Source organism: Aspergillus eucalypticola (genome assembly GCF_003184535.1).
Source record: "Aspergillus eucalypticola CBS 122712 chromosome Unknown BO83scaffold_11, whole genome shotgun sequence".
NCBI lineage: Eukaryota > Fungi > Ascomycota > Eurotiomycetes > Eurotiales > Aspergillaceae > Aspergillus > Aspergillus eucalypticola.
The window spans coordinates 46,222-71,625 of NW_020290285.1; the positions used below are offsets into that span (position 1 = coordinate 46,222).

At 52.2% G+C, this 25,404-nt stretch overlaps 7 protein-coding genes across 7 annotated transcripts; 4 read left to right on the forward strand and 3 right to left on the reverse strand.

Moving 5' to 3' along the window:
• The first annotated feature begins 3,334 nt into the window (after positions 1 to 3,334).
• Positions 3,335 to 5,452, forward strand: BO83DRAFT_20640 (centromere binding protein B). Its single transcript, XM_025526679.1, has 3 exons — positions 3,335 to 4,009; positions 4,071 to 4,092; positions 4,155 to 5,452. The coding sequence occupies exons 1-3, from the start codon at positions 3,499 to 3,501 to the stop codon at positions 5,323 to 5,325; spliced, it is 1,704 nt and encodes a 567-aa protein (XP_025388374.1). The 5' UTR covers positions 3,335 to 3,498; the 3' UTR covers positions 5,326 to 5,452.
• On the forward strand, positions 5,453 to 5,950 carry BO83DRAFT_20641 (uncharacterized protein). Its single transcript, XM_025526681.1, has one exon. It carries the CDS (start codon positions 5,579 to 5,581, stop codon positions 5,855 to 5,857), a length of 279 nt encoding a protein of 92 aa, XP_025388375.1. The 5' UTR covers positions 5,453 to 5,578; the 3' UTR covers positions 5,858 to 5,950.
• An 834-nt stretch (positions 5,951 to 6,784) lies between these two features.
• BO83DRAFT_407840 (PXA domain-containing protein) lies at positions 6,785 to 10,719 on the reverse strand (the record flags this gene model as incomplete). The annotated part of the gene is made up of 8 exons (XM_025533997.1): positions 6,785 to 7,569; positions 7,715 to 7,781; positions 7,821 to 7,962; positions 8,304 to 8,341; positions 8,421 to 8,580; positions 8,734 to 8,768; positions 9,327 to 10,128; positions 10,200 to 10,719. 8 exons carry the CDS (start codon positions 10,717 to 10,719, stop codon positions 6,865 to 6,867), a joined length of 2,469 nt encoding a protein of 822 aa, XP_025388376.1. The 3' UTR covers positions 6,785 to 6,864.
• A 293-nt stretch (positions 10,720 to 11,012) lies between these two features.
• Positions 11,013 to 12,620, forward strand: BO83DRAFT_378017 (uridine-cytidine N-ribohydrolase). The gene is made up of 5 exons (XM_025531145.1): positions 11,013 to 11,145; positions 11,195 to 11,202; positions 11,277 to 11,481; positions 11,551 to 11,867; positions 11,959 to 12,620. Exons 1-5 carry the CDS (start codon positions 11,094 to 11,096, stop codon positions 12,499 to 12,501), a joined length of 1,125 nt encoding a protein of 374 aa, XP_025388377.1. The 5' UTR covers positions 11,013 to 11,093; the 3' UTR covers positions 12,502 to 12,620.
• BO83DRAFT_20738 (mandelate racemase/muconate lactonizing enzyme family protein) lies at positions 12,607 to 14,234 on the reverse strand. Its single transcript, XM_025526687.1, has 2 exons — positions 13,743 to 14,234; positions 12,607 to 13,687 (listed from the first exon to the last, which is right to left on the reverse strand). The coding sequence occupies exons 1-2, from the start codon at positions 13,916 to 13,918 to the stop codon at positions 12,712 to 12,714; spliced, it is 1,152 nt and encodes a 383-aa protein (XP_025388378.1). The 5' UTR covers positions 13,919 to 14,234; the 3' UTR covers positions 12,607 to 12,711.
• A 791-nt stretch (positions 14,235 to 15,025) lies between these two features.
• Positions 15,026 to 16,991, forward strand: BO83DRAFT_437001 (GID4/VID24 family protein; the record flags this gene model as incomplete). Its single annotated transcript, XM_025535996.1, has 3 exons — positions 15,026 to 15,115; positions 15,193 to 16,750; positions 16,801 to 16,991. The coding sequence occupies 3 exons, from the start codon at positions 15,026 to 15,028 to the stop codon at positions 16,989 to 16,991; spliced, it is 1,839 nt and encodes a 612-aa protein (XP_025388379.1).
• A 602-nt stretch (positions 16,992 to 17,593) lies between these two features.
• Positions 17,594 to 22,523, reverse strand: BO83DRAFT_426590 (putative histone deacetylase complex subunit (Hos4); the record flags this gene model as incomplete). Its single annotated transcript, XM_025535292.1, has 5 exons — positions 17,594 to 17,718; positions 17,823 to 18,147; positions 18,576 to 18,589; positions 18,650 to 18,863; positions 18,915 to 22,523. 5 exons carry the CDS (start codon positions 22,521 to 22,523, stop codon positions 17,594 to 17,596), a joined length of 4,287 nt encoding a protein of 1,428 aa, XP_025388380.1.
• Positions 22,524 to 25,404: the final 2,881 nt, after the last annotated feature.

The following is a 25,404-nucleotide window of genomic DNA, read 5'->3' on the forward strand; positions in this document are numbered from 1 at the left end:
CGACTTGTGCGACGATTTGCATTGCTTACTTAGGTTGTCGGCCCGGAGTGGACCGCAGCGGGTCCTAGGTGGACCGTGGGGTCCTAGCTCTAGGACCTCATGCTGGTTTGAACTTCAGTCGTGCTAAAAGGAACCGACTCTCCCTGACTAAAACCCATCCGGTCTGTGCACTCTCTGATAGGGGGAGTCTGGATCTCAACCCTGGTCAACCCCCATGTTAACATGGCAGGCAAAATAAATTGAAATCGGTCTGCCGCCTCTCATTCGTCCATATAATTGTCTGACGGTATTTTCTCGTGACAAAGTACTATGCAGATCGCATTTACTCGCTGATGACTGGCTGTCGGCCTGGGCGTCGACTGTTGGTGAGCAGGCCCGAGTCACTTCCAGGCAAAGAAAAGGAAAATGAGATCAATAAATAAGAAAAAAAAAAACATACATAGTATGATTGAATAATCATTATTCATCCATATTGCGCTAAGCACGAGGAGAGTGAGGGAAATATACGGAATCCTCAGATGTGTGAAGTCTATTATGCCATGGACGGAAACTCGGCGTCGGAATCATATTCTGACAACCTTCCTAATACCAGTAAGGTACTAACAGAAACTACTTCCGAAAGTGGCAATCTAGCTCAACCAGCTGCACCACTCAGGCCTCATCGCCTTTAGTCTCCCTGAGAGATCGACCGCTTTTTGCCGGTGTCAATGTTTCTTCCTATTCCGTTTTCTTCCCTTTTCTTATTTTTCTTTTTTTCGTCTTCTGTCCTTTTTTTCTTCCTTTCCTCTTCCTTTCCTTTCCCCCCCTCTTCCCTTCTCCTCACAGGCTACTACTTCCTTACTATCTCCTGATGACCTGTACTTCTACAATTCCAGTGACCTTCCCCTCATCTTATGCGACCACTCCCCTGGTCTCCACCTTCTTCAGTCAGATCTGACATTCGGCCAACGCCACAAAGCGACATGGACCGGGCAGTGCTGGGAATTGAGAAATCCCACTTATCATCCTGGGGACTATCTCCAGTAGGAAACCGTTGGGATTTCGCCGCTTGATCATGAGCGACATACCAGTATAGTTTCGAAGTTCTTTCTTTGTCCGCAAGTATGTCATGCGGGCATTTAGGTTCAGCGGTTTATCGATCCGTTCCCCGTTCCGTCAAATGAACCTTGGTTTGCCCTCGAGGGTTCCTCTCAACCTTCCATAACTTTTGTCCGAGCCGATCCCCTCATCTATTCGTTGGTGCCTGGTCCACTCACATCGCTCTTCGTCCCAGTTGCGGGATATATTGCTTCGAAAATGAATGTTCTACAGGATGGATGGAAGATAAAACGCGCAACATCCATATAATTATTCTAAGTAGAGGCGAGACAAGCCAACAATGGTTAAGAAAGCAAAAAGAAAGTACAAGCTCCGACAATAGAAATCGAGCTATACTTCTTTCGATTGGAAACAGAGGATAGGCAAGCCAGATAAAGAAAGAAGACATAGACAAGAAAAGAAGGAGAAAAAAGATTACTTGTCCATTCTCGTAGTTGACCTATCCCTTTCTACCATCCACCGTTCAATTGCCCTTTTTGAGTTATCAACGACATTATCATGGATACCAGGTTCTGCTGCTCCACTTGGAATCGGGTACGGTCTCTAAGTACCCAATGTCCTCTCAGTGATCTCGACTAACCAAGTATATCCTGCGCTAGGCCAACGGTCATTGGTGTAGTTGACCGCCAATGTAACACCAGGAAGCAAAGGAAAATCTCTGCGGTGGGAGGAGAAGACACACCTCCATCATCGTATCATTCTGTCAAGCTCGGGGAGCCTACTGCTGCTACTTCCTTACTTTGCCTGATTGCTAGTTAGGAACGGACCATTCGCAACCACGATACGAGCCGTCATGCACGATACAGGATGCTGACCCGACGTGGTACGAGGCCTTACCATGCGTCTTTAGTGGTATTTGGTCCCAAAGGCAGATCCCTGCTGGTCAATCTAGATCCCTGCCAATCAGCGGCAGTTCCCCCACCCATCATCTGGTTGGGGTTTAGCGTGCCTGCCTTTACTCTGAATTACTATTCGATTTCGCGGCCCAATCGTCGTGCAAGACCTGCGTCTTTTTATTTTCTTATATTTTATTATTATTTATTTTTTCTATTTTATAATTTTTTTTTCTTTTCTTTTCTTTCCTTTTTTTTTTTTTTTCGATTATTATTCCCTCCCCCTAGACCTTCCCTTTTTTTTTCCCATTTCGCCCACAGCTCCAGGTTTCTCGCTATCTGGAAAATCTGGATGTATCGCATCGTCGGCGGCGGCCTCGTGTCTGGCTGTCCGTAATAATTTCCTTGGATAGATCTGATAGGTTAGGTATCAACGAACCGGGGGTTCCCCTCCTCAATATCGGTGGGATCCAGCCCTTCGATGTATCTCAGTAACTTAGTAGTAGTACTTAGTTTCCCGGTAGGAGGTCCTATCTATCTGTATCGATTCTCATCGGCTGATGCAGGACAGGAAGCAGGTTACCTAGAGCATTTACGACTTACTACTAGTACTAGTAATCTCCAGTCAGGACATCTGTACGGAGGTTACCGACTGATCTACCAGCTAGAACCTGAAGTAGTAGGAGTAAGTATACCACGAAATACGCTCTAGGTACATTTTCCCTTAGTTCGTACTCAGTAGGTACTGCACAAACCTACTACATCCATGCATTGGGTATTACTATATCTACTACTTTTGCTACTTACTTTCCCTTCCATAACCTACTGCAACCACTGCTACTACTGTACTTACTACTACTGCCTTCTCCGCCCAGTTTTGTCCGTGAACTGACGTACCTTCCGTACCTTACCCTTTTACCTCCCATCTCCTAGTCGTCGTTTCCTTCTCCAATTGATTCTCTTCCTTCCCTGATCGTCCCTGTGCCGGTGGCCTGGCCTGTCCCTTTTTTAAACTCCAGGCTTTACCCACCCGCCGCACTTCCTCCCACCCCTCCCCATAAGACGACCCGCCTCTCCATTTTTCCGTTCTTTTCCCCCCTTGTACAGAAAAAGATCAGACTCCAGGCCTGCTGCAGGTGTCTGGTATGCGCTACTACTCTGGGAACCTTTCCGAACTACGAGTGTGAAGGAGATTTGCTCCCGAGGATCTTCGCTTTCCATCCGCTCCAGTTGATGCATGCGAGCGCCTCAGCTTCCGTAATCGCACCATCTTTCTCGTCTATCATCCGTTCAAGCTCGAACATGCGTCTGCCTACCTTGTCTTGGTCTTAAGCTGTCCGTCGTTACTGGACATTCCTTTACTTTGCTTTTTTCACCCGTCTATCGATTCCCAAATCACCCGATCTCGGTCTTTATAACCTCTATAGTGCGCCGATAGACTGTCCTCGTCGGACACTGACATCGGTGCAATCATCACCACCACTCACGAACAATTGTGATATCACTACCCCTTTTAATCTCTCATCCTCCGCATACAGCCTCCACGCTTAGGGCTCGCTCGTCAGACATGGACACAGAGAGCAGCCATGCGCAGGAACATGACTTTGCGCAGACTTCCTGGCTTGATATAGGTGGATTCAGTCCCTCCGAGCAATCTCCAACGCTGGACTACCAAGCTTTTGGATACGGAGTCGTACCACTAGACCCATCCTATGGCGTCGATATCCCCCCACCTTATGAGACATTGCCAATAGCCATGCCTCCACCCCCGAGTTCCTGGCCTAGTATGCTTTCAAACCAAGGGCCGTTCCCGGAACCGGGCATGCCAGCTGTACCCTTGATGCAGGCACCACCCACACTGGCCCCGGTGCCAACTATTCCAGCAGCTCCTCGCAAGGCATCTATTAGCAAGGCATCTACAGGCAAGTCGACGGCTGGGAAATCATCATCTGGCAAGTCATCCACTGGAAAGTCGAATAGCAACCCAACGCCTCGCAGGACTCTGACGGATGAAGACCGTCGGCGGATGTGTCTTTATCACGAGGAGAATAAGACAGCCAAGCAAACAGACATTGGAGGTAAAGCGTTCTCTAATCCTACTGAGGGAAGATACTTCAGACTAACTAGTACATTTTGCAGCATTATTTGGTGTTGAAAGAAGGTAAAGTCACCCTTAGAGGATCCCACTCGCTGAAAAAAATCGTCTAACTGGTATGATTAAAGTACTGTCTCAAAGGTCCTGCGGCAGAAGGATAAGTATCTCAATCCAGACGATGGCAGTCGATCTCCCATCAAGCGTGCCAAAGGAAGGGTCCCAGATATTGAAAAGGCTTTGTCTAATTGGGCACGGAACTACCAGAAACAGGGCTACCCGTTGAACGATGAGATGATACGTGAGAAGGCCCTTTTCTTTGCTAGTACCTGTGGCAGTTCAGACGGCAAGGAGAAGGTGCTAAGTACCAGTTGGTTGGAGAAATTCAAACGCAAGTATAATTTGATGGGGGCAAGGAATCGCAAGGGCTCTTGGACCAGCACAAAGAGCGAATCGGATAGCCCTACTTGTTTGAGCATCGATTCAGCACTGGCGTCCGCGGTCCAGTCGCCCACTTTACTCTCGCCTACATCCCCCACAGGCTTCCTATCACCATTGCCGCTATCACCCGTCCAGAGCAATGAGAACATCAGGGGCGAGCTTGTCCAGAGTCTTGCAGAGATTACAAGTGACTATCAGCACACGCATACCAAGAGTACAACCTCACTGGACACAACATGCTCTTTCTCTGCTGGGGTTACCAGTCCGACATCCACTTTCGTAACCGAAAGTCCATTTACTCCTACTAGCCAGTCCCTTGGTTCATCCGCGGATGGCAATACCACCAGACCACGCAGCCAAACATTTCCGCTCAGTTCGTCCGACCCGAACCTTATGTGCCCTGATGAAAACCCCGAGCATTTGACAAAAGCCGTACTACGACAGTCACTCTCAATCTCAGAACATCAACCTCCCCCTGAGGAACATCACGACCAGAAATTCCTCCCAGCGCTTGATACGTCTGCGAATACAATTAAACGCAATCGGAGCAATCCGGAATTCAAAGCCAAGTCCATATATCCACCATTGTTCTCGAAGTCCAACACCGTGTCTCCGGTTAGCTCCCCGGGTTCGCCAACCCAGGATGAAGCTAGGAGAGCACTAGAGCTCGTGATGAATTACTTCAAACAGCAGCCGTCAGGACTTGGGGCAGATGATTACATGACAATTGGGAAGTTGATGGAAAGGCTTGAGCTCGCCAAGGCACAGCAAGTGACCCTCCCAGGGGGTCTCACTCGAATTGATGAACATGACGATTCACCTCAATTGAACAGGAAGAGAAGCATCCACAGCCTTGGCTAGACAGACCTGGTCTGCCAGTGATCTCCCGGACCATGGCATCCCAAACATGTAGCGACTACATGTGATCACTACCTTTGGCATATTATCCTAATATTTTCTTTGGTGTTTCTCTATTGCTCTTTTCATTATACCACATATGATTATTCTTACCGGGCGGTCTTCTGTTTTAACATTGCATTTTCATGCCAAATCGAATGTGTCAGTCAGTGGCTCTGCGATACTTCCGAGGCCCTGAGAAAAATTTCTTTTGTCGATGATACACCGCGCGAGGGCAACCTCAAATATCCGGTCTAAAGGGAAGGGAACGCAGGTGCTTGGTCCTGTTCGCAACCCTTTGGTGTTGAGAGGAGTGTCGCTTTGGAATACGGCCTTGGGATGTTTTTTATTTTTGTCTTTTTACTATTTGGCTCATATACTTCTGTCTCGAGAGGAGCATATTATCCAGAACTTACCCGCTCGCGCGGATTTGCCTGCATCTGCATTTGTCTCACTGTTCTGTACCTGTCCTTCCTTGCTTTCCTCTGTTCATTGAACATCTTTTGAAATCCTTGTGCATTAACCTGATGTGCGTTGATAGGGCTGCCAGCCGGGGTAAACTTAACTGGCAAACAACCTGGAAGACTCGTGATCATACGATATCCAGACTAATTGTGGCTTTTCTTTTTTCTTTTCCCTCTTTACTTCTCTTCTTTCTTATTTGTCGTTGCTTTAGTGATTATTATTTTTTCACACCGCATTCTGCGCTATTCCCACCAACTAATACCTTGTTTGATCCTCCCCCCGGTCCTTTATGCGCTGTCTCTGGGGAGATGGGGCTGGTCTGATTCGACAGATAAGGCACCCATCCATAAGGGACCCTGTCAGGTCCTTCTTCGGCCTGCCAGCAACCGGGGCTTCCCCCCTCCCCACGGCTAGCACGCCTAGATCGGGAGGCCTTCTCATTCGTTGACGCTTCTGCAGGTTTGCCTCGTTTCTTTTTTGACGTTCGGCCCAGGCAAGATGGCATTTTTGTACCATCCCGGTACCTGGTCTTTCTGTCTGTCCATGTCGGCATGTGTTTGTAACCATTACGTATCATACTACTACCTATCTACTATACTGTCGCTCTTTTTGGCCATTGATGTATTGGCTACTACTACTACTACTACTACTACTACTACTAAACTACTACGTGACTGCTTTGGATTCATGCCGTTGGCGGGTGGGGTTGAGGAAATGAAAAAGACCTCTTAGCAACGCCTGTATTCTGGGGCATGCATGAGAGTTGAGCTAAGGGAAATGTTTACTTCCACTTAGTTTGGGCCCACATTTTCTGGTGACACGCCCTAGTTGCCACCAGAAGCCACCCCAACTTGGGCACGTGGTGATGGAGGGTTACATGCCGCTTATATGAGTGGCTTAAGCACTACTTGTCTACGGGATTTCAGCAAGAACTGAACCCTGAAAGAAGGGTTATTATGCGATATTGGTATCATTAACATTACTATCCTAGGGGAAGGGAATATCTCGATGTAGCGCACCGCGTACACTGTACGCCGTCTATGAGCCCGCATGGGTAGGCGGAGTCAAGTCAGATGCCAGGGGTACCCCCCTGTCCTCCATTAGCTCGGCGATGCTGCGCTCAGACAACTCCGGAAGGAGCTTTGTGAGAATGGCTTCTATGATGGAATATATTAAATGCTTGTTGCAATAATCATCGGCAAAGAGGTCGAGAATCTCCTCAACGGCAGCGAGTAGGAGTAACTCCTCGTGGCCGCAATCTGCGGGTGAGACCGTGGATGACGCCTGGGGAGAGTCGAGCCAGGGCGATTCAGGCTCGTCGGAGCTACTCAGTCGCCCTGGGCGTCGGGACGGCGGGTTATGCTCGATAGGAACAGACGGGACACCGAAGAAACGACGTGCGATTGGGCGAGGAAGCCGGGAGAGAATGCTGGCCGCACAGCGTCGCTTGATAGAAGCGACGTCGGGCGTGGAAGGCCGCGGATCCGGCGATAAGGGCGCTGTCGCGGAGACACCAGACGAGGAAACGCTACTGCAAGCGTCACTTGCGCCAGCGGCGTCGTTAACAGACCCTTTCACTATAGGAGATGCTGGAGGCTGCACGGACAGCTGCGGCGCCGAAGCCGCGGCGCGACCATCTGCCGCTGTGGACGCTGGCCGGGCGTTCAAAGGAAAGAGCGCGGCCCTAGTCGCAAGAAGCAGGTTTGGGAAAAGGGCGGGGGTAAGGACATGATCGCGGATGGTCTCGTGAAGGAACCTAGTGGAGAAAAGGAAAACGTAAGAAAAAAGAAGAAAAAATAATTTTTTGAACAATGAAAATGAAGTGGAAAAACGATAATTAGGTTCAAGGTAAGGCATTCATCCTGAAGGAGAAACAGAAGGAGTCAACAGTCGAATCACATGGGGAGGTCCGCGATAGCCCCGAGGTAACAGTTGACACTTGACAGAATCTCAGACTGTGGAGAAGCGGTTTGCCCCATCAGGATAGTAATGACGGCCACACTCCGATAAAGTGAGCAAGTCCAGTAGCACTAGAAGAGGGATCTGCTTGGCTAGGGGGGCAGTACAGGAGCTTGGGCCAGTTATTGGTGCGAATGGAGATGCTGCCAGTGGTGAAGATGACGACAAGGTCGCGGACTGAGAGCATAAGCGCCTCGGATTCGTTCATCCGTTCAGCAACGGAGCAGAGAAAGATGACGATTCAGGCCTTGTTCGGGGGAAACCCAACCTGGGCGCCCTCCGGAAGCGTGTCTGAACGCACCATAGGGCCCCGGCGAGTCATGGCCGGGATTCCATCTCAGAAAGATAAAAATGGGGGCGAACTAGGTGATTGATTGGCTTGAAAATGGAGAACAGGACGAGATTCCGCCCTATCCATGCAATTCTCCAAGTCATAAAACCGTTTCGCTCAACCAATAGGTGCCTGATCGTCATGATTCATTTTGAAGGCCCATTAGCGTCGGTCCGTGGGCCAGGACCTCGACTACGCCCATTTCCAGGGGCAGGGATAGGCGGTCTTCGCTCGATTTAACTTCGAAGGAGGTGGTCGACTAGCCGGTAGTGCAAAAATTGCTTTTTTTCGTTGCGGTTCCTACCCTCTGAATCTTTGTGCGATCGATGCCGCGATCATTGTTTGACTGCCCCTTCGACCAGGTTGTGCACGGCACAAAAAAAGAGAGCTGGAGCTGGACGGGACGGAAGGGCCGGGCCAGCCCACGGCCCAAATTGACAGACCCATTGACAGACGGCAGCAGACTTGCAGACCAAACCAGGTCCAACGGAAGAGCAATTTAGAAAGTAAGTAGCAGTTCGGTATGTCCGAAGGCACCCCAGTCCCGGATGGCATGACCAGAGGATGTCAAAGCTCCTTCTTTCTTTCCCCCGGGGGGAGGAGGAAGAGGGGGGCACAGTCAGCCAGCCAACTAGCCCTCCCGTCCAACATGCTAGCTAGCAGTTTAATCAACTGGAAATTTGATGTCTGCAGAACTGGCAAGCCAGACGAGAGTCCGGTGTCATGTAACGGACGGTACCCGTCTGGTAAGAAAACAGTAGGCGCCGGTCACAGTCGGTAATGACGAGACGGCCAGGGGCTGGGCGAATGAGAGTCGAGAAGACGAGGGCGGGCGGGGGCTGCCATCCACCAGGCGATCAAGTGATCGTTGCAGCATGCGCGCAATGCGCATCCCACCTGCATACTCCTGCTGGCCCGCCGTCTTTACTCCAATGGCTTGCTTCTCGACCACTGCGCACCATCATCCTCTCTGACCATCACTCTCGCAAACACACCGGTCGCCGCCGTCTGTGTAGATCATGGTTCGGAGATCCAACCGTACCGCTTCTCCACAGTTGGGAGACCACATGCCTCTTAGGGTCGCGCCGTCTCGCGCTTCGAAACACCCATCTGAATCCAACGGCCATCCGTGGCCTGTAGGAGATTGCTTGCGAGTGATGATGGAGGGGGGTAGGGTTTGGGAGATTTCAAATCGGGATGTGCGACTCACCTATCAAGAACACTATCCGTATCACCCAATTTACCTGGACCGGCCAGGATCAGATACTGGATCAGTGCGAGCATTCCACACAGCCAAGGCATCCGCTGCGGCACATCCATCACTTGCGAGACCATGCCATACAATCGGTAGTCCAGCACCGGGCGCTTCTTGGAGGTTGCGCACGAGGGGGGTCCGTCCGCGTTGCTGGTTGGAGGGCATGGTGTCAGGGACGCGGTAACCGGAGGAGCGGATGCAACGCGAAACAGGCCGATCACAATGAAACGTAAAGTCACGTAGATCATGTAGGCATATTGTAGCGCTTGCCAGATCCAGTCGGGAACTGGCACTTGGACTTGAGACGACGAATGACCTTCCGTGAACGCTTCTTGAGAGAGAAGACCGTACTTGTGAAGTCTGGATCGCTGACCCATCGTTGCAGTCGCTGCATCCTCCTCCTGTTCATTGCGCCCTACTCTGTCCACCAACTTCGTGATACTGTCCCACAAGAACCATCCTTCGCTGATTTTCCCGGCCACTGCGTTGCCCAGCACAAGATCTGCCAGGATGTCGCCGAGCAAAGTCCGCAGAGAAGCATTTTCCAGGTCCTCCGTGGGAAGTAGCACCGCTAACATGCCGTGAACCAATAGTTGTCGATAGATTGATTCATTTTCTCTTTGCTGTGCAACAGCTTGAGCGTCTGATGGGTCGGGGATCGGTGAGAGGCCTGGATGCGGATTCAGAGCATGATAAAGCTCGCGGAGCGGAGGAGATATCGAAGACTGTTCTGATTGTTGCTTCGCTAGTCTATATGCTATAGACAACCAAGGCCGCGGTCAGCTCATGTACCCCTCCTTAGACGTCGGACAAGACGCAAGGTCTTACATGTAATGTGCCTCTCAACGAGAGCAGGAATCTCATCAAGAAACAGCTGCGCAACATCGGCCTCGCGCAACCTCTGCTCAAGAGCGCGGGTGCAGTGTGCAATGACCTGCAGGAGTTCGTTCACGAGCACCTGATCCGATGTGATCTTTGAGTACCAAGTGTACACAAACTCCTTGACGATGATGGCAATCAGCGCATAAAGCTGACGATCTACCTCATTCGAGCTCGTAAGTGGAGGCAGCAGATCTTCCGGAGGCTGAGGAGTAGTGGCACCCCCATGGTTACCAGCTTGAGGACATAGGACGCGTCGAATTAGAGCAATCGTCGCCTTGTCGCTCGTCGCATTGACTGGATCCTCTCGACTGGCATGTTTGACTGGCTGCGGGCGCGTCGGAGTTTGTGCAAAAGACTGCAGAGTTGGAGACGAAGGCACAGCCGTCGACTTCGAGCTGGAGGTCGTTGGGCCAGCTTTGAGATGCGACAGCGGATGGAGGCCCGGGCGGAGAGGGTCGCTGGTCATCTCATCGCAGGAAAGCAGGCAGAACGGGAGCAAAAAGAGTAGACCGTGATGATACCTAGTATGTACAGAGCAGATATAAGAAATCAAGCAGTCGGAGAAAAAGGCGCTCCCGGTGAGAATGCCATCAGGCAGGGGAAGCAAGAGCAGCAAGCCGCGGCAACTGCGACGGACTTGGAGGGATGACGCTCTGTCCCTGCCGTATCGGGAAGGTAGGGCTTAGGGCTGATTTAGACCCGTGCCCGCCGATAAGGCTTATCGGCACGGGGTTTTCTTATCTGTCTGCAATCCCCGCAATCGCTTTTCGCTGTCATCTCGGCGTCCCCTCTTTCTCCTTTTGTTTTTTTTTTCTTTATATCTTTTGGTGGCGCTATACAATGGCTTCCTCAGTGGACACGCCGATCCCCCTGTGGCTGGACTGTGATCCAGGTAGGTACTTCTTTTCCATCCAAGTGTAGCTACGCTAACAAGCGCTCAGGCCACGATGTGAGTATGATCTATGAGTCAGAGAAAATCATGTATACAAGGTTAACCACTCAGGAGTTTTGGCCCATATATAGGACGCTTTCGCCATCCTCCTTGCTGCACACCATCCCTCGCTGAAGCTTCTCGGTATTACCACCATTCACGGCAATGCCTCCCTGGAGAACACCACTATCAATGCCACCCGGGTCCTGGAGGCCATCGGCCGGCCAGAGATCCCCGTGTACCCCGGAAGCAAGAAGCCCTTCTGCAGACCCGCTCTCCATGCGCCCAATATCCACGGTAAGCATTGCGGATGAATGTGCTTTCACTAAAGCAGAAGCCCGTGAGAATAACCTTTGCGAAATATAGGTGACTCTGGTCTGGACGGTACCGACCTCCTGCCCAAGGCCTCGACGGCCCCGATCACAGACAAGAACCCCATTCTGGCCATGCGGGATGCCCTCATGGCGCACCCCAAGGGTACACCATGGGTTGTTGCAACCGGCACACTGACCAACGTTGCCCTATTGTTCGCGACTTTCCCCGAGGTTGCGGAGCACATTGCCGGTCTGACCATCATGGGTGGAGGTGTTGGTGAAGGATTCACCGACGCTCCCATGAGCAGACTCGAGGGACAGGAAAACAGAATTGGCAACGTAACGCCCCTTGCTGAGTTCAACATCTACGTATGTCCCCTATACTACTACCTCCCAAAGCCAGCCTCTCTTAGGAGACCGACCTCCTGTATCTACCATTACTAACACCATATAAAACCAGTGTGACCCCGAAGCCTCCCAAGCCATCTTCAGCGACCCAGTCGTTGCATCCAAGACCACCCTGATTACTCTCGACCTCACCCACCAAGTCCTTGCCGACCAGAGCGTCCGGAACCTCGTCCGCCACGGCGTGGACGATGCCTCCGTCGAGCCCACCACCCTGCGTCAGATGCTATACGAGCTCCTGATCTTCTTCGCCAATACTTACGAAACCGTCTTCGGTCTTTCCACTGGTCCTCCCCTGCACGACCCCCTTGCTGTGGCGGTCATCTTGTCGACCTTGAACCCTGCCTACGCGAAGAGCCACCCCGACCAGGTCCTGAAATTCGACGACCGCGGCGGAGAGCGCTTCTCCGTCAATGTCATCACGGACGGACTCCATGGAACTGACATTGCGCTGGTGGGCTCGCTGGGTCGGTCTGTGGTTGAGGCGAACCCTAACGCGGTTTGCATTCCCCGTGGTGTGGATTTGGATGCGTTCTGGCATATGATCAATGACTGCATCAAGCGGGCGGATCAGTGCAATGCGGCAAGGAAGGCCTAATGATGTTTCTGCGGCATGTGTTATGCAGGACTTTTCTCCCTTTGGAGGGGATATTTGATATTAGAATATTGAGGAATACTCTCTCAATGAATAGTACATAGATTTTTTTACATAGAAGAAGTACTGCATAGCCCGTTTCATCATGCTGTCGTATAGGTCAACACTATCTATTCACGCTATGCCAGATACATTAAATAACTTTCAAAGAAGCTACCACTCGCGGATGCCCCCATCAGGTCCAAAGAATTCCTTAGGTGCCCAGGGTTCGGAATTTACCGCCAACTGCCTGACCAGCTCCTCATTCACGTCAATCCCCAATCCCGGCGCCGTCAGAGCATCGACATATCCATCCTTGACGGAAAATACACTAGGATCCTTGACGTAGCTAGTAATATCATATTCGCCCGCTTCCGTATTATAGTGCATCCCCAGACTCATTTCCTGAATGACAAAGTTGGGAGTCGCCAAGTCCACCTGCATACACGCCGCCAAAGCGATGGATCCCAGAGGACAATGCGGGGCAATTGCGACATCATACGTTTCGGCCATGGAAGCTATGCGTCGTAGCTCGGAGATACCCCCGCAATGAGCGATATCGGGCTGAAGAATGTCCACGCTCGCGTCTTCCAGGAAGCGTTTCACGTCCCAGCGGCTGTAGAGGCGTTCACCGAGGGCGATGGGGCAAGACACTTGATCCGATAGCTGTTTGATGGCTTCGGGGTGTTCAGAGAGGAGCGGCTCCTCCAGGAAAAGAGGGCGGTGCGGCTCCAGGGCTTTGGCGAGCTGTTTGGCCATTGGTTTGTGGAGGCGGCCGTGGAAGTCGAGGGCTGCGTCTAAGCCCAGTGCTTTGACGGTTTTCAGCCGTTCGACGGAGGAGTCCAACGCACGAGGGGAATCGAGCCAGTTGATGTCCTCGGTGGCATTCATCTTGATGGCTTTGAAGCCTTGCGCGAGACGAGCTTTCCCGGCTGCTTCAACATCGGAGGGCCGGTCTCCTCCGATCCATGCGTAGACGGACAGTTTGTTCCGGACTTTGCCTCCGAGGAGCTGGTAGATGGGGACGCCAAGGCGACGGCCCTTCAGATCCCAGAGTGCGATGTCAATTCCTGAAATGGCGGACATGAAGACCGGGCCTCCGCGGTAGAAACCCAGACGCCAGGCCATCTGCCATATGTGTTCGATGTCACTGTTCACTCGAGATTAGTTGGATGCCTTGCCCAGCAGGGAGGGTGGATATGTACTCGGCTTCGTAACCTTGGAACCGCTTGCAGAGAGCATTTAATGTGCCTTCGACGGCCTCGGTATGGCCTTCTAGAGTACTTTCTCCCCAACCGCATTGGCCATCTTCATCGACGATCTTGACGAAGAGCCAACGGGGAGGGACGCGGAAGTACTCGATGGACTTGATCTTGACCATGCTGGCGAGTGACTATATTTGCTGGTGGAGAATGAGTCGATCTCCTGGTGGGCTGGCAGATGCACAACATAGACGACGAAATGAGACAACATGTGATATTTATGATGGTGAAGAGCAGTCGGAGTTGCTCCGTCTACCAGGCCGAATTACCGACATGGCTCCATCACGGAGAGAATGAATAGATGGGTCTCGCAGTGGTGCAACTTGGCGACACGGCATCCGATCGACCAAGACCAGACCATGCAGGATGCCCAGGAATGACATAAGATTGGCTTTGGCACGAAACGCACCGTTAAAGCCATAGTGGACTCGGCTTATAGACGGACGCTGTCATCCTGCATTAGTTCACATAATTCCGGGGGCATGAGGTATTCAAGAGTGGAGTTCGATGAGAATCCCTTGCATGTTTCGCTCAGATGGATGAGACGGCTGTGCAGGACTTCCCCTTTGGCTGGAAATAAAGTGCGTAGCGTGATGATTGTTGTACGTAGATATCTAAATGGTCTAGTGGAGTATAACTATGGGGCACATCCGGGGTTCTGTCCAGGCACAGAACCCAGCGTCGGAGGATGAAGGGAGTGAGCCCCGTTGTGTATGAGGAATGTTTAAGATGTCAAAGACAAATATGCAGCGATGGAAGAATTCAGCAGGTACAAGGAAGACATGAAGTCTCCCGGGAAGATTGTGAGAGAAAGTAAAGGAAGAAGTTCAAACGAGAAGTCGGCGAGGGGTGCCCGATTAGGCAATCCAGTGACTCGGCGGCTTTTGGATTTGCTTTGGAATCGAACTTCCTGCAAGTCAAAAACCTCATCTTCTTTCTCACATTCTGTTGCTTCGGCATCGCCGCTCGTCTTTTCGCACCCTTCCAACGGTCGGGAATTTATGTTTCACTCGCTCCGGCTCCTCGATTTGAGCTACTACTTGTTGGGGATTTTCCTTTCTCCTTGTACCGCCTCCTGGTGGATGCGATCTCCCATCATCCATCTTCCTCCCTGGCGGACTGCCTCTCCGCCGCCACTCGATCTACACCTGTTGCTTTCACTCAGATCATGCCCCCCGTCAACTCGCCATCGGTAAGTTTTCACTATTCGTTCTGGCCCTCCATCCATGTCGATTGTTCCTGCGTATCCCGTACCTCGGGACGGTCGCCACATTGACTCTGCGCAGACCGTGGGATTGAGGTACCAAGCCGATGTTGTGACGTGCCTTTACCTTCTCGGTTGATGCCATCGACAGATGAGTTTCCACTCTAACCTTCTCTCCTTTTATCACAGGATCCCCCCGCTCAGTCGTCTTCCGCTTCTTCGTTTCGGCCTTTGACCGCGCTCTCCTTGCCTGTTCCCTCGCTCCCCGCAGCCGTGTCCGATGACGCTCATGATGATAACGTGAGCTTTCTCCGATCTCGTGTGCGCTCCCCACCAGACTCGGCTTCTTCACTCAGTCGCCAGCGCCGACGTCGACAGCAAATCGCGTCTGATTTCGATCTAGAGCCCATGGAGCTGGATGATCCGTCCCACTTGCGCATTGAAATCAACCGCCGCATCCCCATCGTGCGCCGTCAACGCGACGCCTCCGGCAACCCCAACTCGACCAATCTCCCCAACTACGAAGGTCAGATGTCGAATTCCCGCTCAGTATACGGCTGGGCTCCGGCCTCCGATGACGATGACGATGACGTAGGCTACGAGCCGCTTCACGACAGTAACACCATCTCATGGTTCGGCCGATTCTCCGATCGCTACGCGGCTGCTCGTCGCCACGCGCGCCGGGATGCCGCTGGTCGAAGTCCCCCAACACTGCCAGACGAACCGTCTGACGGCAGTTCCAATCGCCAAAGCGACCCGGCTCTTTCGACAACAGAGGCTTTCTTACAGTCGGTGCGACGCCAACAGCGGGGTTCGCGGACACGCGCGAGGGCGCTTCACGACTATTTGTTAGAGCGGGAACGGGCTTCCCAGGATTCGGATGAGAGTCGAGAGCGACCAGGCCCTCCATCAGCCTCACGAGCATATCGCTTCCTTCCCAGCGCCCGGGGCGAGTCGCAACGATATTTGACGCACAACGACTTACGCGCTCGGATAAGCGCTCACCGACAGTTACACATGGACAACCCTCCGAATCCACGGTTGAAGGAGACTATCTTATATCTGGATCGCCTGCGGTATTCAACCTCGTTTGAGGAAAGTCTCACTTCAGCGGCCGCAGGGGGGTTTGTACATACTGATTTCCTCAACGGGAACGAGGATGACTTTATCCTCGATATCAGTTCGATAGCGCCGCCGCCGGAAAGTTCATGGCTTCGTCCGGGTATGGTCTTTTCGGGGTCGCAGCGGGCTGCCAGCAGTGCGAGCTCGCTTTTCGCACAACGAGGGCTCAGTCCGTCGGCATCCCAGGACCCCATGATTGTCAATGGGAGTGACAACAGTCGCATCAGTATATATACCACAACAGGACGACGGTACCTGGCCAATAATATTTACCACCTCGGGGGTGGTAAGGACGAGAACTGGCCGGTAAAGGTCACTATACATAGTATCAACCCGGACGATATGACGCTGTCGGGTACCATGGAGGCATACAACATACCGGACAAAACGACCCCGGCGCATGATGCACATATCATTACATATCTGGAGGGAGAGATAATCGATTTTAACAAACATACGCTCGAAACAAAGAACTTCAAAGCAGATGCGGAGATTGACAGTACATATTGGCGGGAGTTGCAGCCATTCAAGAATCTGAGCGATGAAGAAATGACGCGGAAACTCGTGAGCCGGAAGTGGATAACTGAGCAGTTATCCAAGCAGTGGATACTGATGAGATGGAAGGGTGAGTTCGATTGACAGGGGCTGTAAGGCCATACTAACAAGGCTCTACAGAACGCTGTTTCATCACGCCCACCGACTCCCGACAAGGACTAACGATTTCGGGATTCTACTATATCTCACTAAACCGGCAGACTGGACATATCGAAGGGTTATATTACGACCCGGGCAGCTCGCCATACCAACAGCTGTCACTGAAACCAGAGTCGAAGAAAATGGTGCGTCCCTCGTACGGGTTCCGCTAACCAAAAAAAAAAACAGCACGGTACAGCTGTCTGTCACATATGTCATATGTAAACTGCTAATCTTGGGGCCCTGCTTATATTTATGGCGTTGGACGGGACAATGTTTGCATAGCCGGGTGTTTTTATACCAGTATCAGCATTCATGTCAAAATGTGCAAATATTACCCAGTTACCTTACACCAATCTACACATTGAGCATCTACACCCTCCCACAACCGACACCCTGGAAAGAACAAGAAGTAGAGTACCATGATCCGTCAATTGTCTGATCCACGCTATCACAAAGTGAAACACCCAAATCGTAGCTAGATACAACAAAACAGGTGGGATAATATGCAGACAGCAAGAGACACGCGCAGCAGCAGCAGCAGCAGCAGCAGCACGCACACCCGAGAGAGAAAAAGCCCAGCAGCCCGTAAAACCAAATTCACAAACCCCGTCCTTTCCCCATCCCAAGATATCCCTTCACCACCATTCGACACATAACTACCCCCGCGGACCCTACACCACCGACCGAACCACACCACTCAAGGGGGTAAAAAAAAAAAAAGTGTGGAAACCCCTACTACCACTCCTCAGACTTTCATATCGAAGCGAGCAATTTACTGCTCAGTCTGGAAGTAGTTAAGGAGGACAGAGCGCTCCTGAGACTCCTCACCCCAGTCCTTAACGACGACGCAAGAGCAGTTGACGACCTTGCGGGCGTTGCCCTCACGGTCGAGCTGGCCTATACCACAACCATTCGCATTAGCAAACCCCATCCACACAAAGCACCCCGCAGGGTGTAACATCACATCCCCAAAGGGATGGGGATAAAAGGTAATGACTTACAAAGACCAACCCACTCGCCAAGCATCTTTCCATCAGGGACCTTGATCAGGGGGATCTTGTGCTCGGAGCAGAGAGCCACAACAAGCTTCTTGTAGGCCTCCTCCTCGCAGCCCTCGTTCAGGACACACATGTGAGCCTGACGACGGTCCAGGGCCTTAGCGGCCTCGCGCAGACCACGGGCAAGTCCGTCGTGGATGAGAGAGATACGGAGAACTCCCTTCAGGGCATCCAGGACGGACATCTGGCCACCGGCGCCAGCGTCGGCCGAAACCTCGACCTCATCGGCGGCGACAACGGGGTTGGATTGGGTCTCTTCTCCGTCCGACTATAACATATATCAAGACATTGGTTAGTTGATTAATTCATTTGATCGTGGTGGTGTGTTGTTGGGAAGGTAGCTGGTAGGGGGGGGAGGCGCACCATTTTGATGATTGTGTTGTATGACGAGATGTCGGATTATCCTCAAAGAGTCGAGGTAGTTTGTTCTTGTATAGACTAGTAGGTGGTGGTGCTCGGCCTGTGGTGGGCGCAATTTTGGGCTCCTTTTCTCGCTAAATGTGTGCCCTACGCATTAGTCATGGTCACGTGAGTTCCGATAAGGTCAAGGTTGTTGATATGTCACGTGATCTGTATGTATACTTGCGATACTGCGGTACTCATATACTACTCATATGCAGAGAACATCGCTACGAGTACCGCTACGAACTCCAAGACTGATTATCCAACGTCTCACATCAGGTATCATAGTCATACATCAAGAATTTCACCTGTACAGGCTAGCGTCAAGCTAAAAGAACGCTGAAGCACAAACAATTAGACGTATGTACTAGGCCGGCTGTGTCCATAGCCGTTAGTCAACCCATTTCCTCCCAAAAGCCCGGGCGCCTCCTCGATCGGCGTCCCAGATATATGTCCATTAGCCTGCGGCAGCTCAAGCACGGGCTGCGGCTTGGGTTCCTGATCAATGTGCATCTTCAGAAACTGTATGTCCAACCCATGAAGGTGCGGTATGTGGGGAACGAGATCCATGAAATCAGACAGCTAGATACGTCAGCGCGTGCTCAAGCAATTGGTTTGTCAGGATCAACATACCTTAACCCAAAATACATGTTCCATCTCGAAGTATTTGGGTCGTGCTTCGCAGTCTTTTTGCATGATCTGTTCGAAGGACGAGCTAAGAAACTCCGTCTCTTCCGCTTGAACCAGCATCCTTCGTGTGACACGCCACAAGTTCATGCGTTGCGTAGGTGTCGCATTGCGCTTCTCCCATGTGGCATATTGAGATAACTGAAGATCGTTCGTCGCCAGCAATGGTGCGACGAGGTAATTCGGAACCCATTTTTCCTCAGCCACCGTCGGCCCGCAGGATGGATCAAGCTGCTTCGTTTCAGCAGTCACCACTGGCATGAATTTCTTGAGCCATGCATGACTCTTCGCCAGTGGATCATTCGAGCCCACGAGATTTGCTGCAGCTCTGAGCCGACTGGGGAGGGCGTCTCGCCGGCGTTGTTCCTGCTCTTCCTGCTCCCTGCGCAGTTTAGCAAGGCGCTGCCTTTCTTGTTCGAGGCGCCTCTGGCGCTCGTCCTCGGCTTGCTTAATCCGCCGTTGCTCCGCCTCGATCCGCTTGCGCTCTTCCTCTGCAGCCTTCTCCTGGGCAATACGAGCCTCGCGCGCTACCCGCTCTTCCTCTTCTACTCGAGCCTTCTCCGCTTCGGCCGCTAAGCGTTCTTCTTCTGCCTGTCGCTCTGCAGCAGCTTTTTCGGCTTCTTTTTGCCGACGCGCTTCAGCTTCGGCTTCGGCTTGGGCCTGAGCTTGGGCTTGAGCTTGAGCTTCAGCTTCAGCCTTGGCTTTGGCTTCCGCCTTAGCCTTGACTTCAGCCTTAGCTTTAGCTTCGGCTTTGGCTTTAGCTTCAGCCTCCGCGGTGCTTGTTGAGTCCTCCATGGGAATATCTTCTAACCCTTGAGTCTCAACCTTCTCCTGCTCCTCCTTCACGGGGTTCTTCTCTGCTGTCCTAGACGGAACGTCAGGTTCTCTCGATCGTTCCCGTTTAGGCTCTATGGCCTGGGTGTCATCCTTATGACGAGCAGGAGTCTTGAGATCTTCCGAGGTTGGATGGCTCTTCTTCACACCTCCATTGGTAATGTTAGGTGTGCCGTCCTCCGACAGCACACGCCGTTTCTTCTTCTGGGTATCACGCGGGTGCCGTTCGCCATCGGTATCACGTGATCGCGGTCGATCGGGACTAACACTGCTGCGTCCGCGTTTCAAATGCGGCGGTCCAGGTCTGGAAGTAGCGGATTCAGAAGGATCAGGGCGCGTCTTGGTATTCTCGTCTCTCCCCGAGATGGACTCGGACGGAGGTAAACTAGGGACTCTCCTATCACGGTCTGGGGGTCGTCCAGCAATTAAGCGTCTCCTCTTGGGCGCTTCATCGCCACGACTAGATTCGCCGTCCCTTGCAGAAGATCCCTTGAACCGAGCCGGTTCCGAACGCGACGCGTCCTGGTCGCCTGCTGCAACATGGGCAACCTTCGGACGAGGTGCACTGGATTTTTCCTTTCCATGAGCCATAGCCTCTCTCCGGCGCTCCTTCGAAAGTGCATCTTTAGACGAATCTCGACGGCCAGGGCTCGCCATTGCTTTCCTAGGTCGACCTCCCGGGGACGGTGATTCTCTGCGGCCGGTTCGCTTGCCTTCCTTCTCCCTTTCACGCACTCGTCGCGGAGATGAGAATTCGGCTTTGCGCTGCTTCTTTGTCCGGATATAGTCGTCGTATGCATCACGCAGAAGATCGTATTCTTCCTCCCAATTATCAGCCCTACGCTCCCGAGACAATTCGAAGTAGGTACGGTCCTTGTGGAGACGGCGAGTCGGATTGAAACTTGGTTGAGCAAGGAGCAGTTTGATCACGGGAAGGTTGCCTCGGCCAATCGCTGCCAACATAGGGGTGTTGTATCCCGGCTTTTGAGAGCCGCCCGGTACAGGATCTGGATCCGGATCTGCATCGCCCATGCCAAGTAGAAGGGACAACACTTCATCGTGACCACCTTTGGCTGCGGCGATCATAGACTCAGGATCCGCCCTTTGCCCGACATTAAGAATGTTGGCAACTCCAGCGATATCGCCCTTGGCAGCGAATGCTTGTAGATTCTCTGGTGTAGCCTTGGTCCACAGTAGATCATTCCGAGTAGCCTCGCTCCTGACACTCTTCCTTTTGCTCGTGATACCAGCATAAGGCGGACTTCGTTGTCCACTGACCGGTGGCGATTCACGTGGACTATTGATCGCAACCCGACGGGAGGACGTTTCCCTATTCCCAGATCCTGTTTGCTCTTCTGAGCGACGACTCGGGCGTGGGTTCGCCTTTGCTTCCTCGATCACGCGCCGGATCTCGTCGTACTCCTCCGAGTCTGAAGGAATCAGATCGCTGGGCTCGTCGCCTTCGGCATTGACTGCGCGGGGATTTGCACCGGCCTGAAGCAAGAGCTTGACAACATCAAGATGCCCGTTCTCAACAGCATCTATCAGCGGCGTGTCCCTGTCGATGTTCCTGGTCTCGACCTCACAGCCAGCCTCTAGCAAGAACTTGACAATGGACGCACAACCTTCCAGGGCAGCAATCTGTAGTGGTGTATTTCCCGCATTATCAGCAACATTGAGATCCTCCGGTCGTTCGGCATGTCGAGCCATGGCTACCTCCAACTCCTGGGCGGCACAGGCACGTGCAAGTCGCGTCCGGCCATTTTGATCTCGCTGTTTCTTGTGCCCCATAGGCCGTGCGGGAGACGCCGAAGCACCATCCACAGACGCAACCTTCCGTACATAGGCACTGGGCAAGGGAGACCCGCTGGTAGATGAGGAGACGGACTGTCTGTCTTCGGAACTCTGCCTGGGCACCCCAGAGATGAGCGGGGTGGGTGCCTTCCTCTTTCGTTGCAAATCGCTGCTGAGCTGAGGGCCGGATGCTGTCCGCTTATGAGAACGAACTGGTGAGACAGATCGATCGTTCGGTGTTGGGCGAGGGAGAGAAATCCCATTCAGCTCTCGTCGCTCCCGGTCGCGGGGGGCTGCCGAGTGATGTTGACGTGCATTTCGACGAGCATCCGCCTCCCCGTCGACACTCTCGCTGAAGCTGCGCTTCCTTGACGTTCTGGGGGCGGATGTGATCGGATGGGACGATTCGACTCGACTGGGTACCGTCTGGGGTTCCTCGGTCTTCTCAATCTTAACTATGGGGGCAGGTGGCGAGCCGGCCCTCCGCTGAGGGCTGGCCGGGCGCACCGGACGGTCGCGTTCACTGGGCACATCATCATCATCGTCCGCCGATTTCCGCTTTCTCACTTGCAAATCATTAGGAGGAAGATCGCTCTCTGCGGCATCAGCATGGTCATTTGCATCATCACGTCGTTTCGGTTCATGTTTTATGAACTTCCGTCTCTTCTCAGGCGACAGAGATTCGCGGCCCGATTGAATTATGGTTTCTGCCTCCGAGTCAGCCTTGGGGCTCGGTGGCCCATCGCCGTCCCCGACAGCAGGATCTACCTCTTTAGCGGGAGCATCCACATCCTGAGCAACCGGGGGAGTGGTCCTCTTGGAAGGTGGATGACCCAAGGTAGACTGGTGGTTCACCTTGACAGCAAAAGCGCTTTGTCCGGCATCCAGGGAAGCTGGCAGGGAGGAGACAGCCTCAACATCACTCATAGCGGTAGCACTCGATTTCTGGGGGTTCTGCTCGTCATTTTCGGGGGCCGTGGCGGACTTGAAGACCCGTGGTCAGATACACCAGCAGTTGCGCGCGGAAGCTGGTGCTCGACCACGCTGAACGTAAATTAAGAAGTGACAGCTTATTTCCTTTCACCGGACGAAAAGAAAGGTCGGGGTGGTAGAGAGCGAGAGCGAAAAGGGTGAACAGCCGGGTCGATTGAAGAGTGGCGAGAGGGGCCAGAAAAAGGTCAAGGTTGGTGTTGAAGTCAAGAGAGAGGGTAGCGACAGGATAGCAAGTAGTAGGGAAATTCGGTCGGGAGGTGTAAGAGGAGTCGAAGTAGTAATTAATCGGACAAGACGAAGGAGAAGGAGGGGGAGGGAGGGGAGGAAGAAGAGGGGAAGAAAATAAGAGTTAAGAAACTAAGCGGATGGTTTGGATGGGGGAGTTGGAAGGGGGGAAGAAGAAGTTAAGTCGAGAGGACAGAAATAGTGGAAGAAAGAAAAGATGAAAGAAGATGGGAGAAGTTGAAACGGCCGACGGGCACTGGGATGGGCGAAATTACCAGGTAATGGCGGTCCCGTAGTGGAAGTTGGTAGCAGGACCAGGGCGGTAGGAGTAGTTCGCCGTCCGTGAAGTTAGTTGGGTCTTAGTGGATGGTTAGTGAAGATTTCTGGAGGATCCGGAGGGCGAACTAGCAACAAAAAAGGGTAAAAGGAAAATAGGGATTCAAAATAATCAGAAGTTGTTATGGAAATTAATTGTGACTAAAAAGAAAGAGAAACTGGAGAAATAAGAATACGAATAAGAAAATTAATATGATCCTAAATGACAACAGCAGCAGCAGCAGTAGCAGCGACAGTTAGACAACAACAATAACAACAGTCAAGACCAAATAATCATAATAATGATGATAACAGTAATAATAGTAGTGCACCCGTAGTTACTGGACTAATCACGCATTGGGGTGGAAACGACGACCCCGAGGGATGAATGATGATTGCTAGGAGTCATCCGCCGCCGCCTCAGCCAGCTGCAGCAGCAGCAACAGCCAAAGCAGCAGCAAGCAGAAGAAATCAATCGATCGTTAGTTCATCGTTCGAGTCGTCGTGGTCATAGTGGTCATAGTTAGTATTCGCCCCGGGAAACTTACCACCGGGGGCCTTGCCATTTGGCCACCGGCGGAGCAAATGCCTTTCGCTAGTTGGTTAGTCATAGATAGTCCCCCAGTCTGACCAAGTACGGTACAGAAATTCAGGGTATTGAAACTCATTTCGTGAAATTGAGGGGTGGCTGCTGCCGCTGCTTCTTGCTGCTACTGTGGCCTGTGGAAAGTGTGGATTAAATTGAACAAATTCGATAAATAGATAGCTGGGGATGTGACAATTCGTGACCCGCCAAGTAAAGTACTTACGTTTATTCGAACCCCATGAAACGGCAAATGATGGGCAGTCAGGGAGCAGAAGAGGGTAGGTCAGTGTTGATTATTACCACACTGCCGTTTCCGCAGGCTGAATACGGACGCAGACGGGATGTATCTACCCTATAACCAGGTACTAGTTGCAACTATGACACCTTGGAAAGATGGAATGGATGGAGACCAGTTCAGCTACTGCTGACCAGACTGACTTACCTTCCTTGATCCTTACGTACAGCGGGGGGGGGGCCAACGCCAGTCACGATCCATTCAATCCCACCTCCGACGGACAAGTCCAGCTGCAGCCGTGATTGAAGCGACCCGACCGACCGGGGGAAAGCCTGCTCTTTGCCTGCTGGCCTTGTTGGCCTTGTTGGCCTTGCTGGCCGGTTCTGCCTGAGGGTTGAATGCGTCGACTCGCGCGACCCAGATCCAGAAACTCAAATGATTAGTACACAGTTTTTAGTTAGTATCCTGCGAGAAGGCCCAAAAGCGGGCGGGGATGGGCGGTCAAGACCAGTGACTCTGTCGAGGAACGATGTGGCGGAAAAAAGATCTAACTGATTTTCCTTATTCATTTCTTTTCCTTCTTTCTCTCTCGGTTTTCCTCTCCTTCGCCGGAGCTGACTGCATAGCGCCCACTTTTTTTTATTTTCTTTTCATTTCTACTTTTTTTGGTCGGGTCACTCACTCTTGCGTCTGAAACTCGGGCTCTGGAACGGAGGAGACGGAGGGAGGAGGGGGGGACCACAGAATCGAAAGAAAAGGAAAGTGACGGGACGGGGGAGCCAGTCAAATGGCAGTCAGTGCCAGTTTAGTGGCAGATTGGCAGATGGGCAGTCCCCTCCCAATTCTCGTCGCCATTGGGTCAATTCCCTTGGAAGCTGCGTAGGCTATCAGGCTAGGCATCAGCTCGTCCCCTGGTTTGACCAATTATTGATGGCCGAGTGACCCGGTTCTTGCTGTTTTCAGCCTAGAAGGGTTCTGCAAAAAAAAAGAGCGCGACCCACTGGGCAACAGCAGATCTCCTCCCATCCTCGGCTGAGACCAGTCATCGCAAAGGTTGCTTCCAGCTTATCGCCCCGCTTTGCCCCCCCTTCCTCTTTGCTGCTGCTGCTGTCGCTGCTCCTGTTGTTGTTGTTGTTGCTGTTGCTGTTATGTCAGTTTAGTAGTGTAGCTTGTTGTGGTGGTAATTAATGGTGGTGGGCGGCCTTTTTGGTTGGCGTTGCATGGCTGACTTTTTACTACCTCAACCCCCGTCCATGGATCGTCCGAGTCCTTTGGGACAAAAAGGGGGGGGTGTTTGTTGTGATGAAGGAGTGAAAGAGTCAAGTTGTCCGGTGATCCGGAATGTTGGATTGATCCAAATCAATCCCTATTTTTAATACCGAGTATGCTGGGGTAGTACACACGCATACACATACACACACACACACCGGACGGAGGAGGAGAATTGAAGCTCC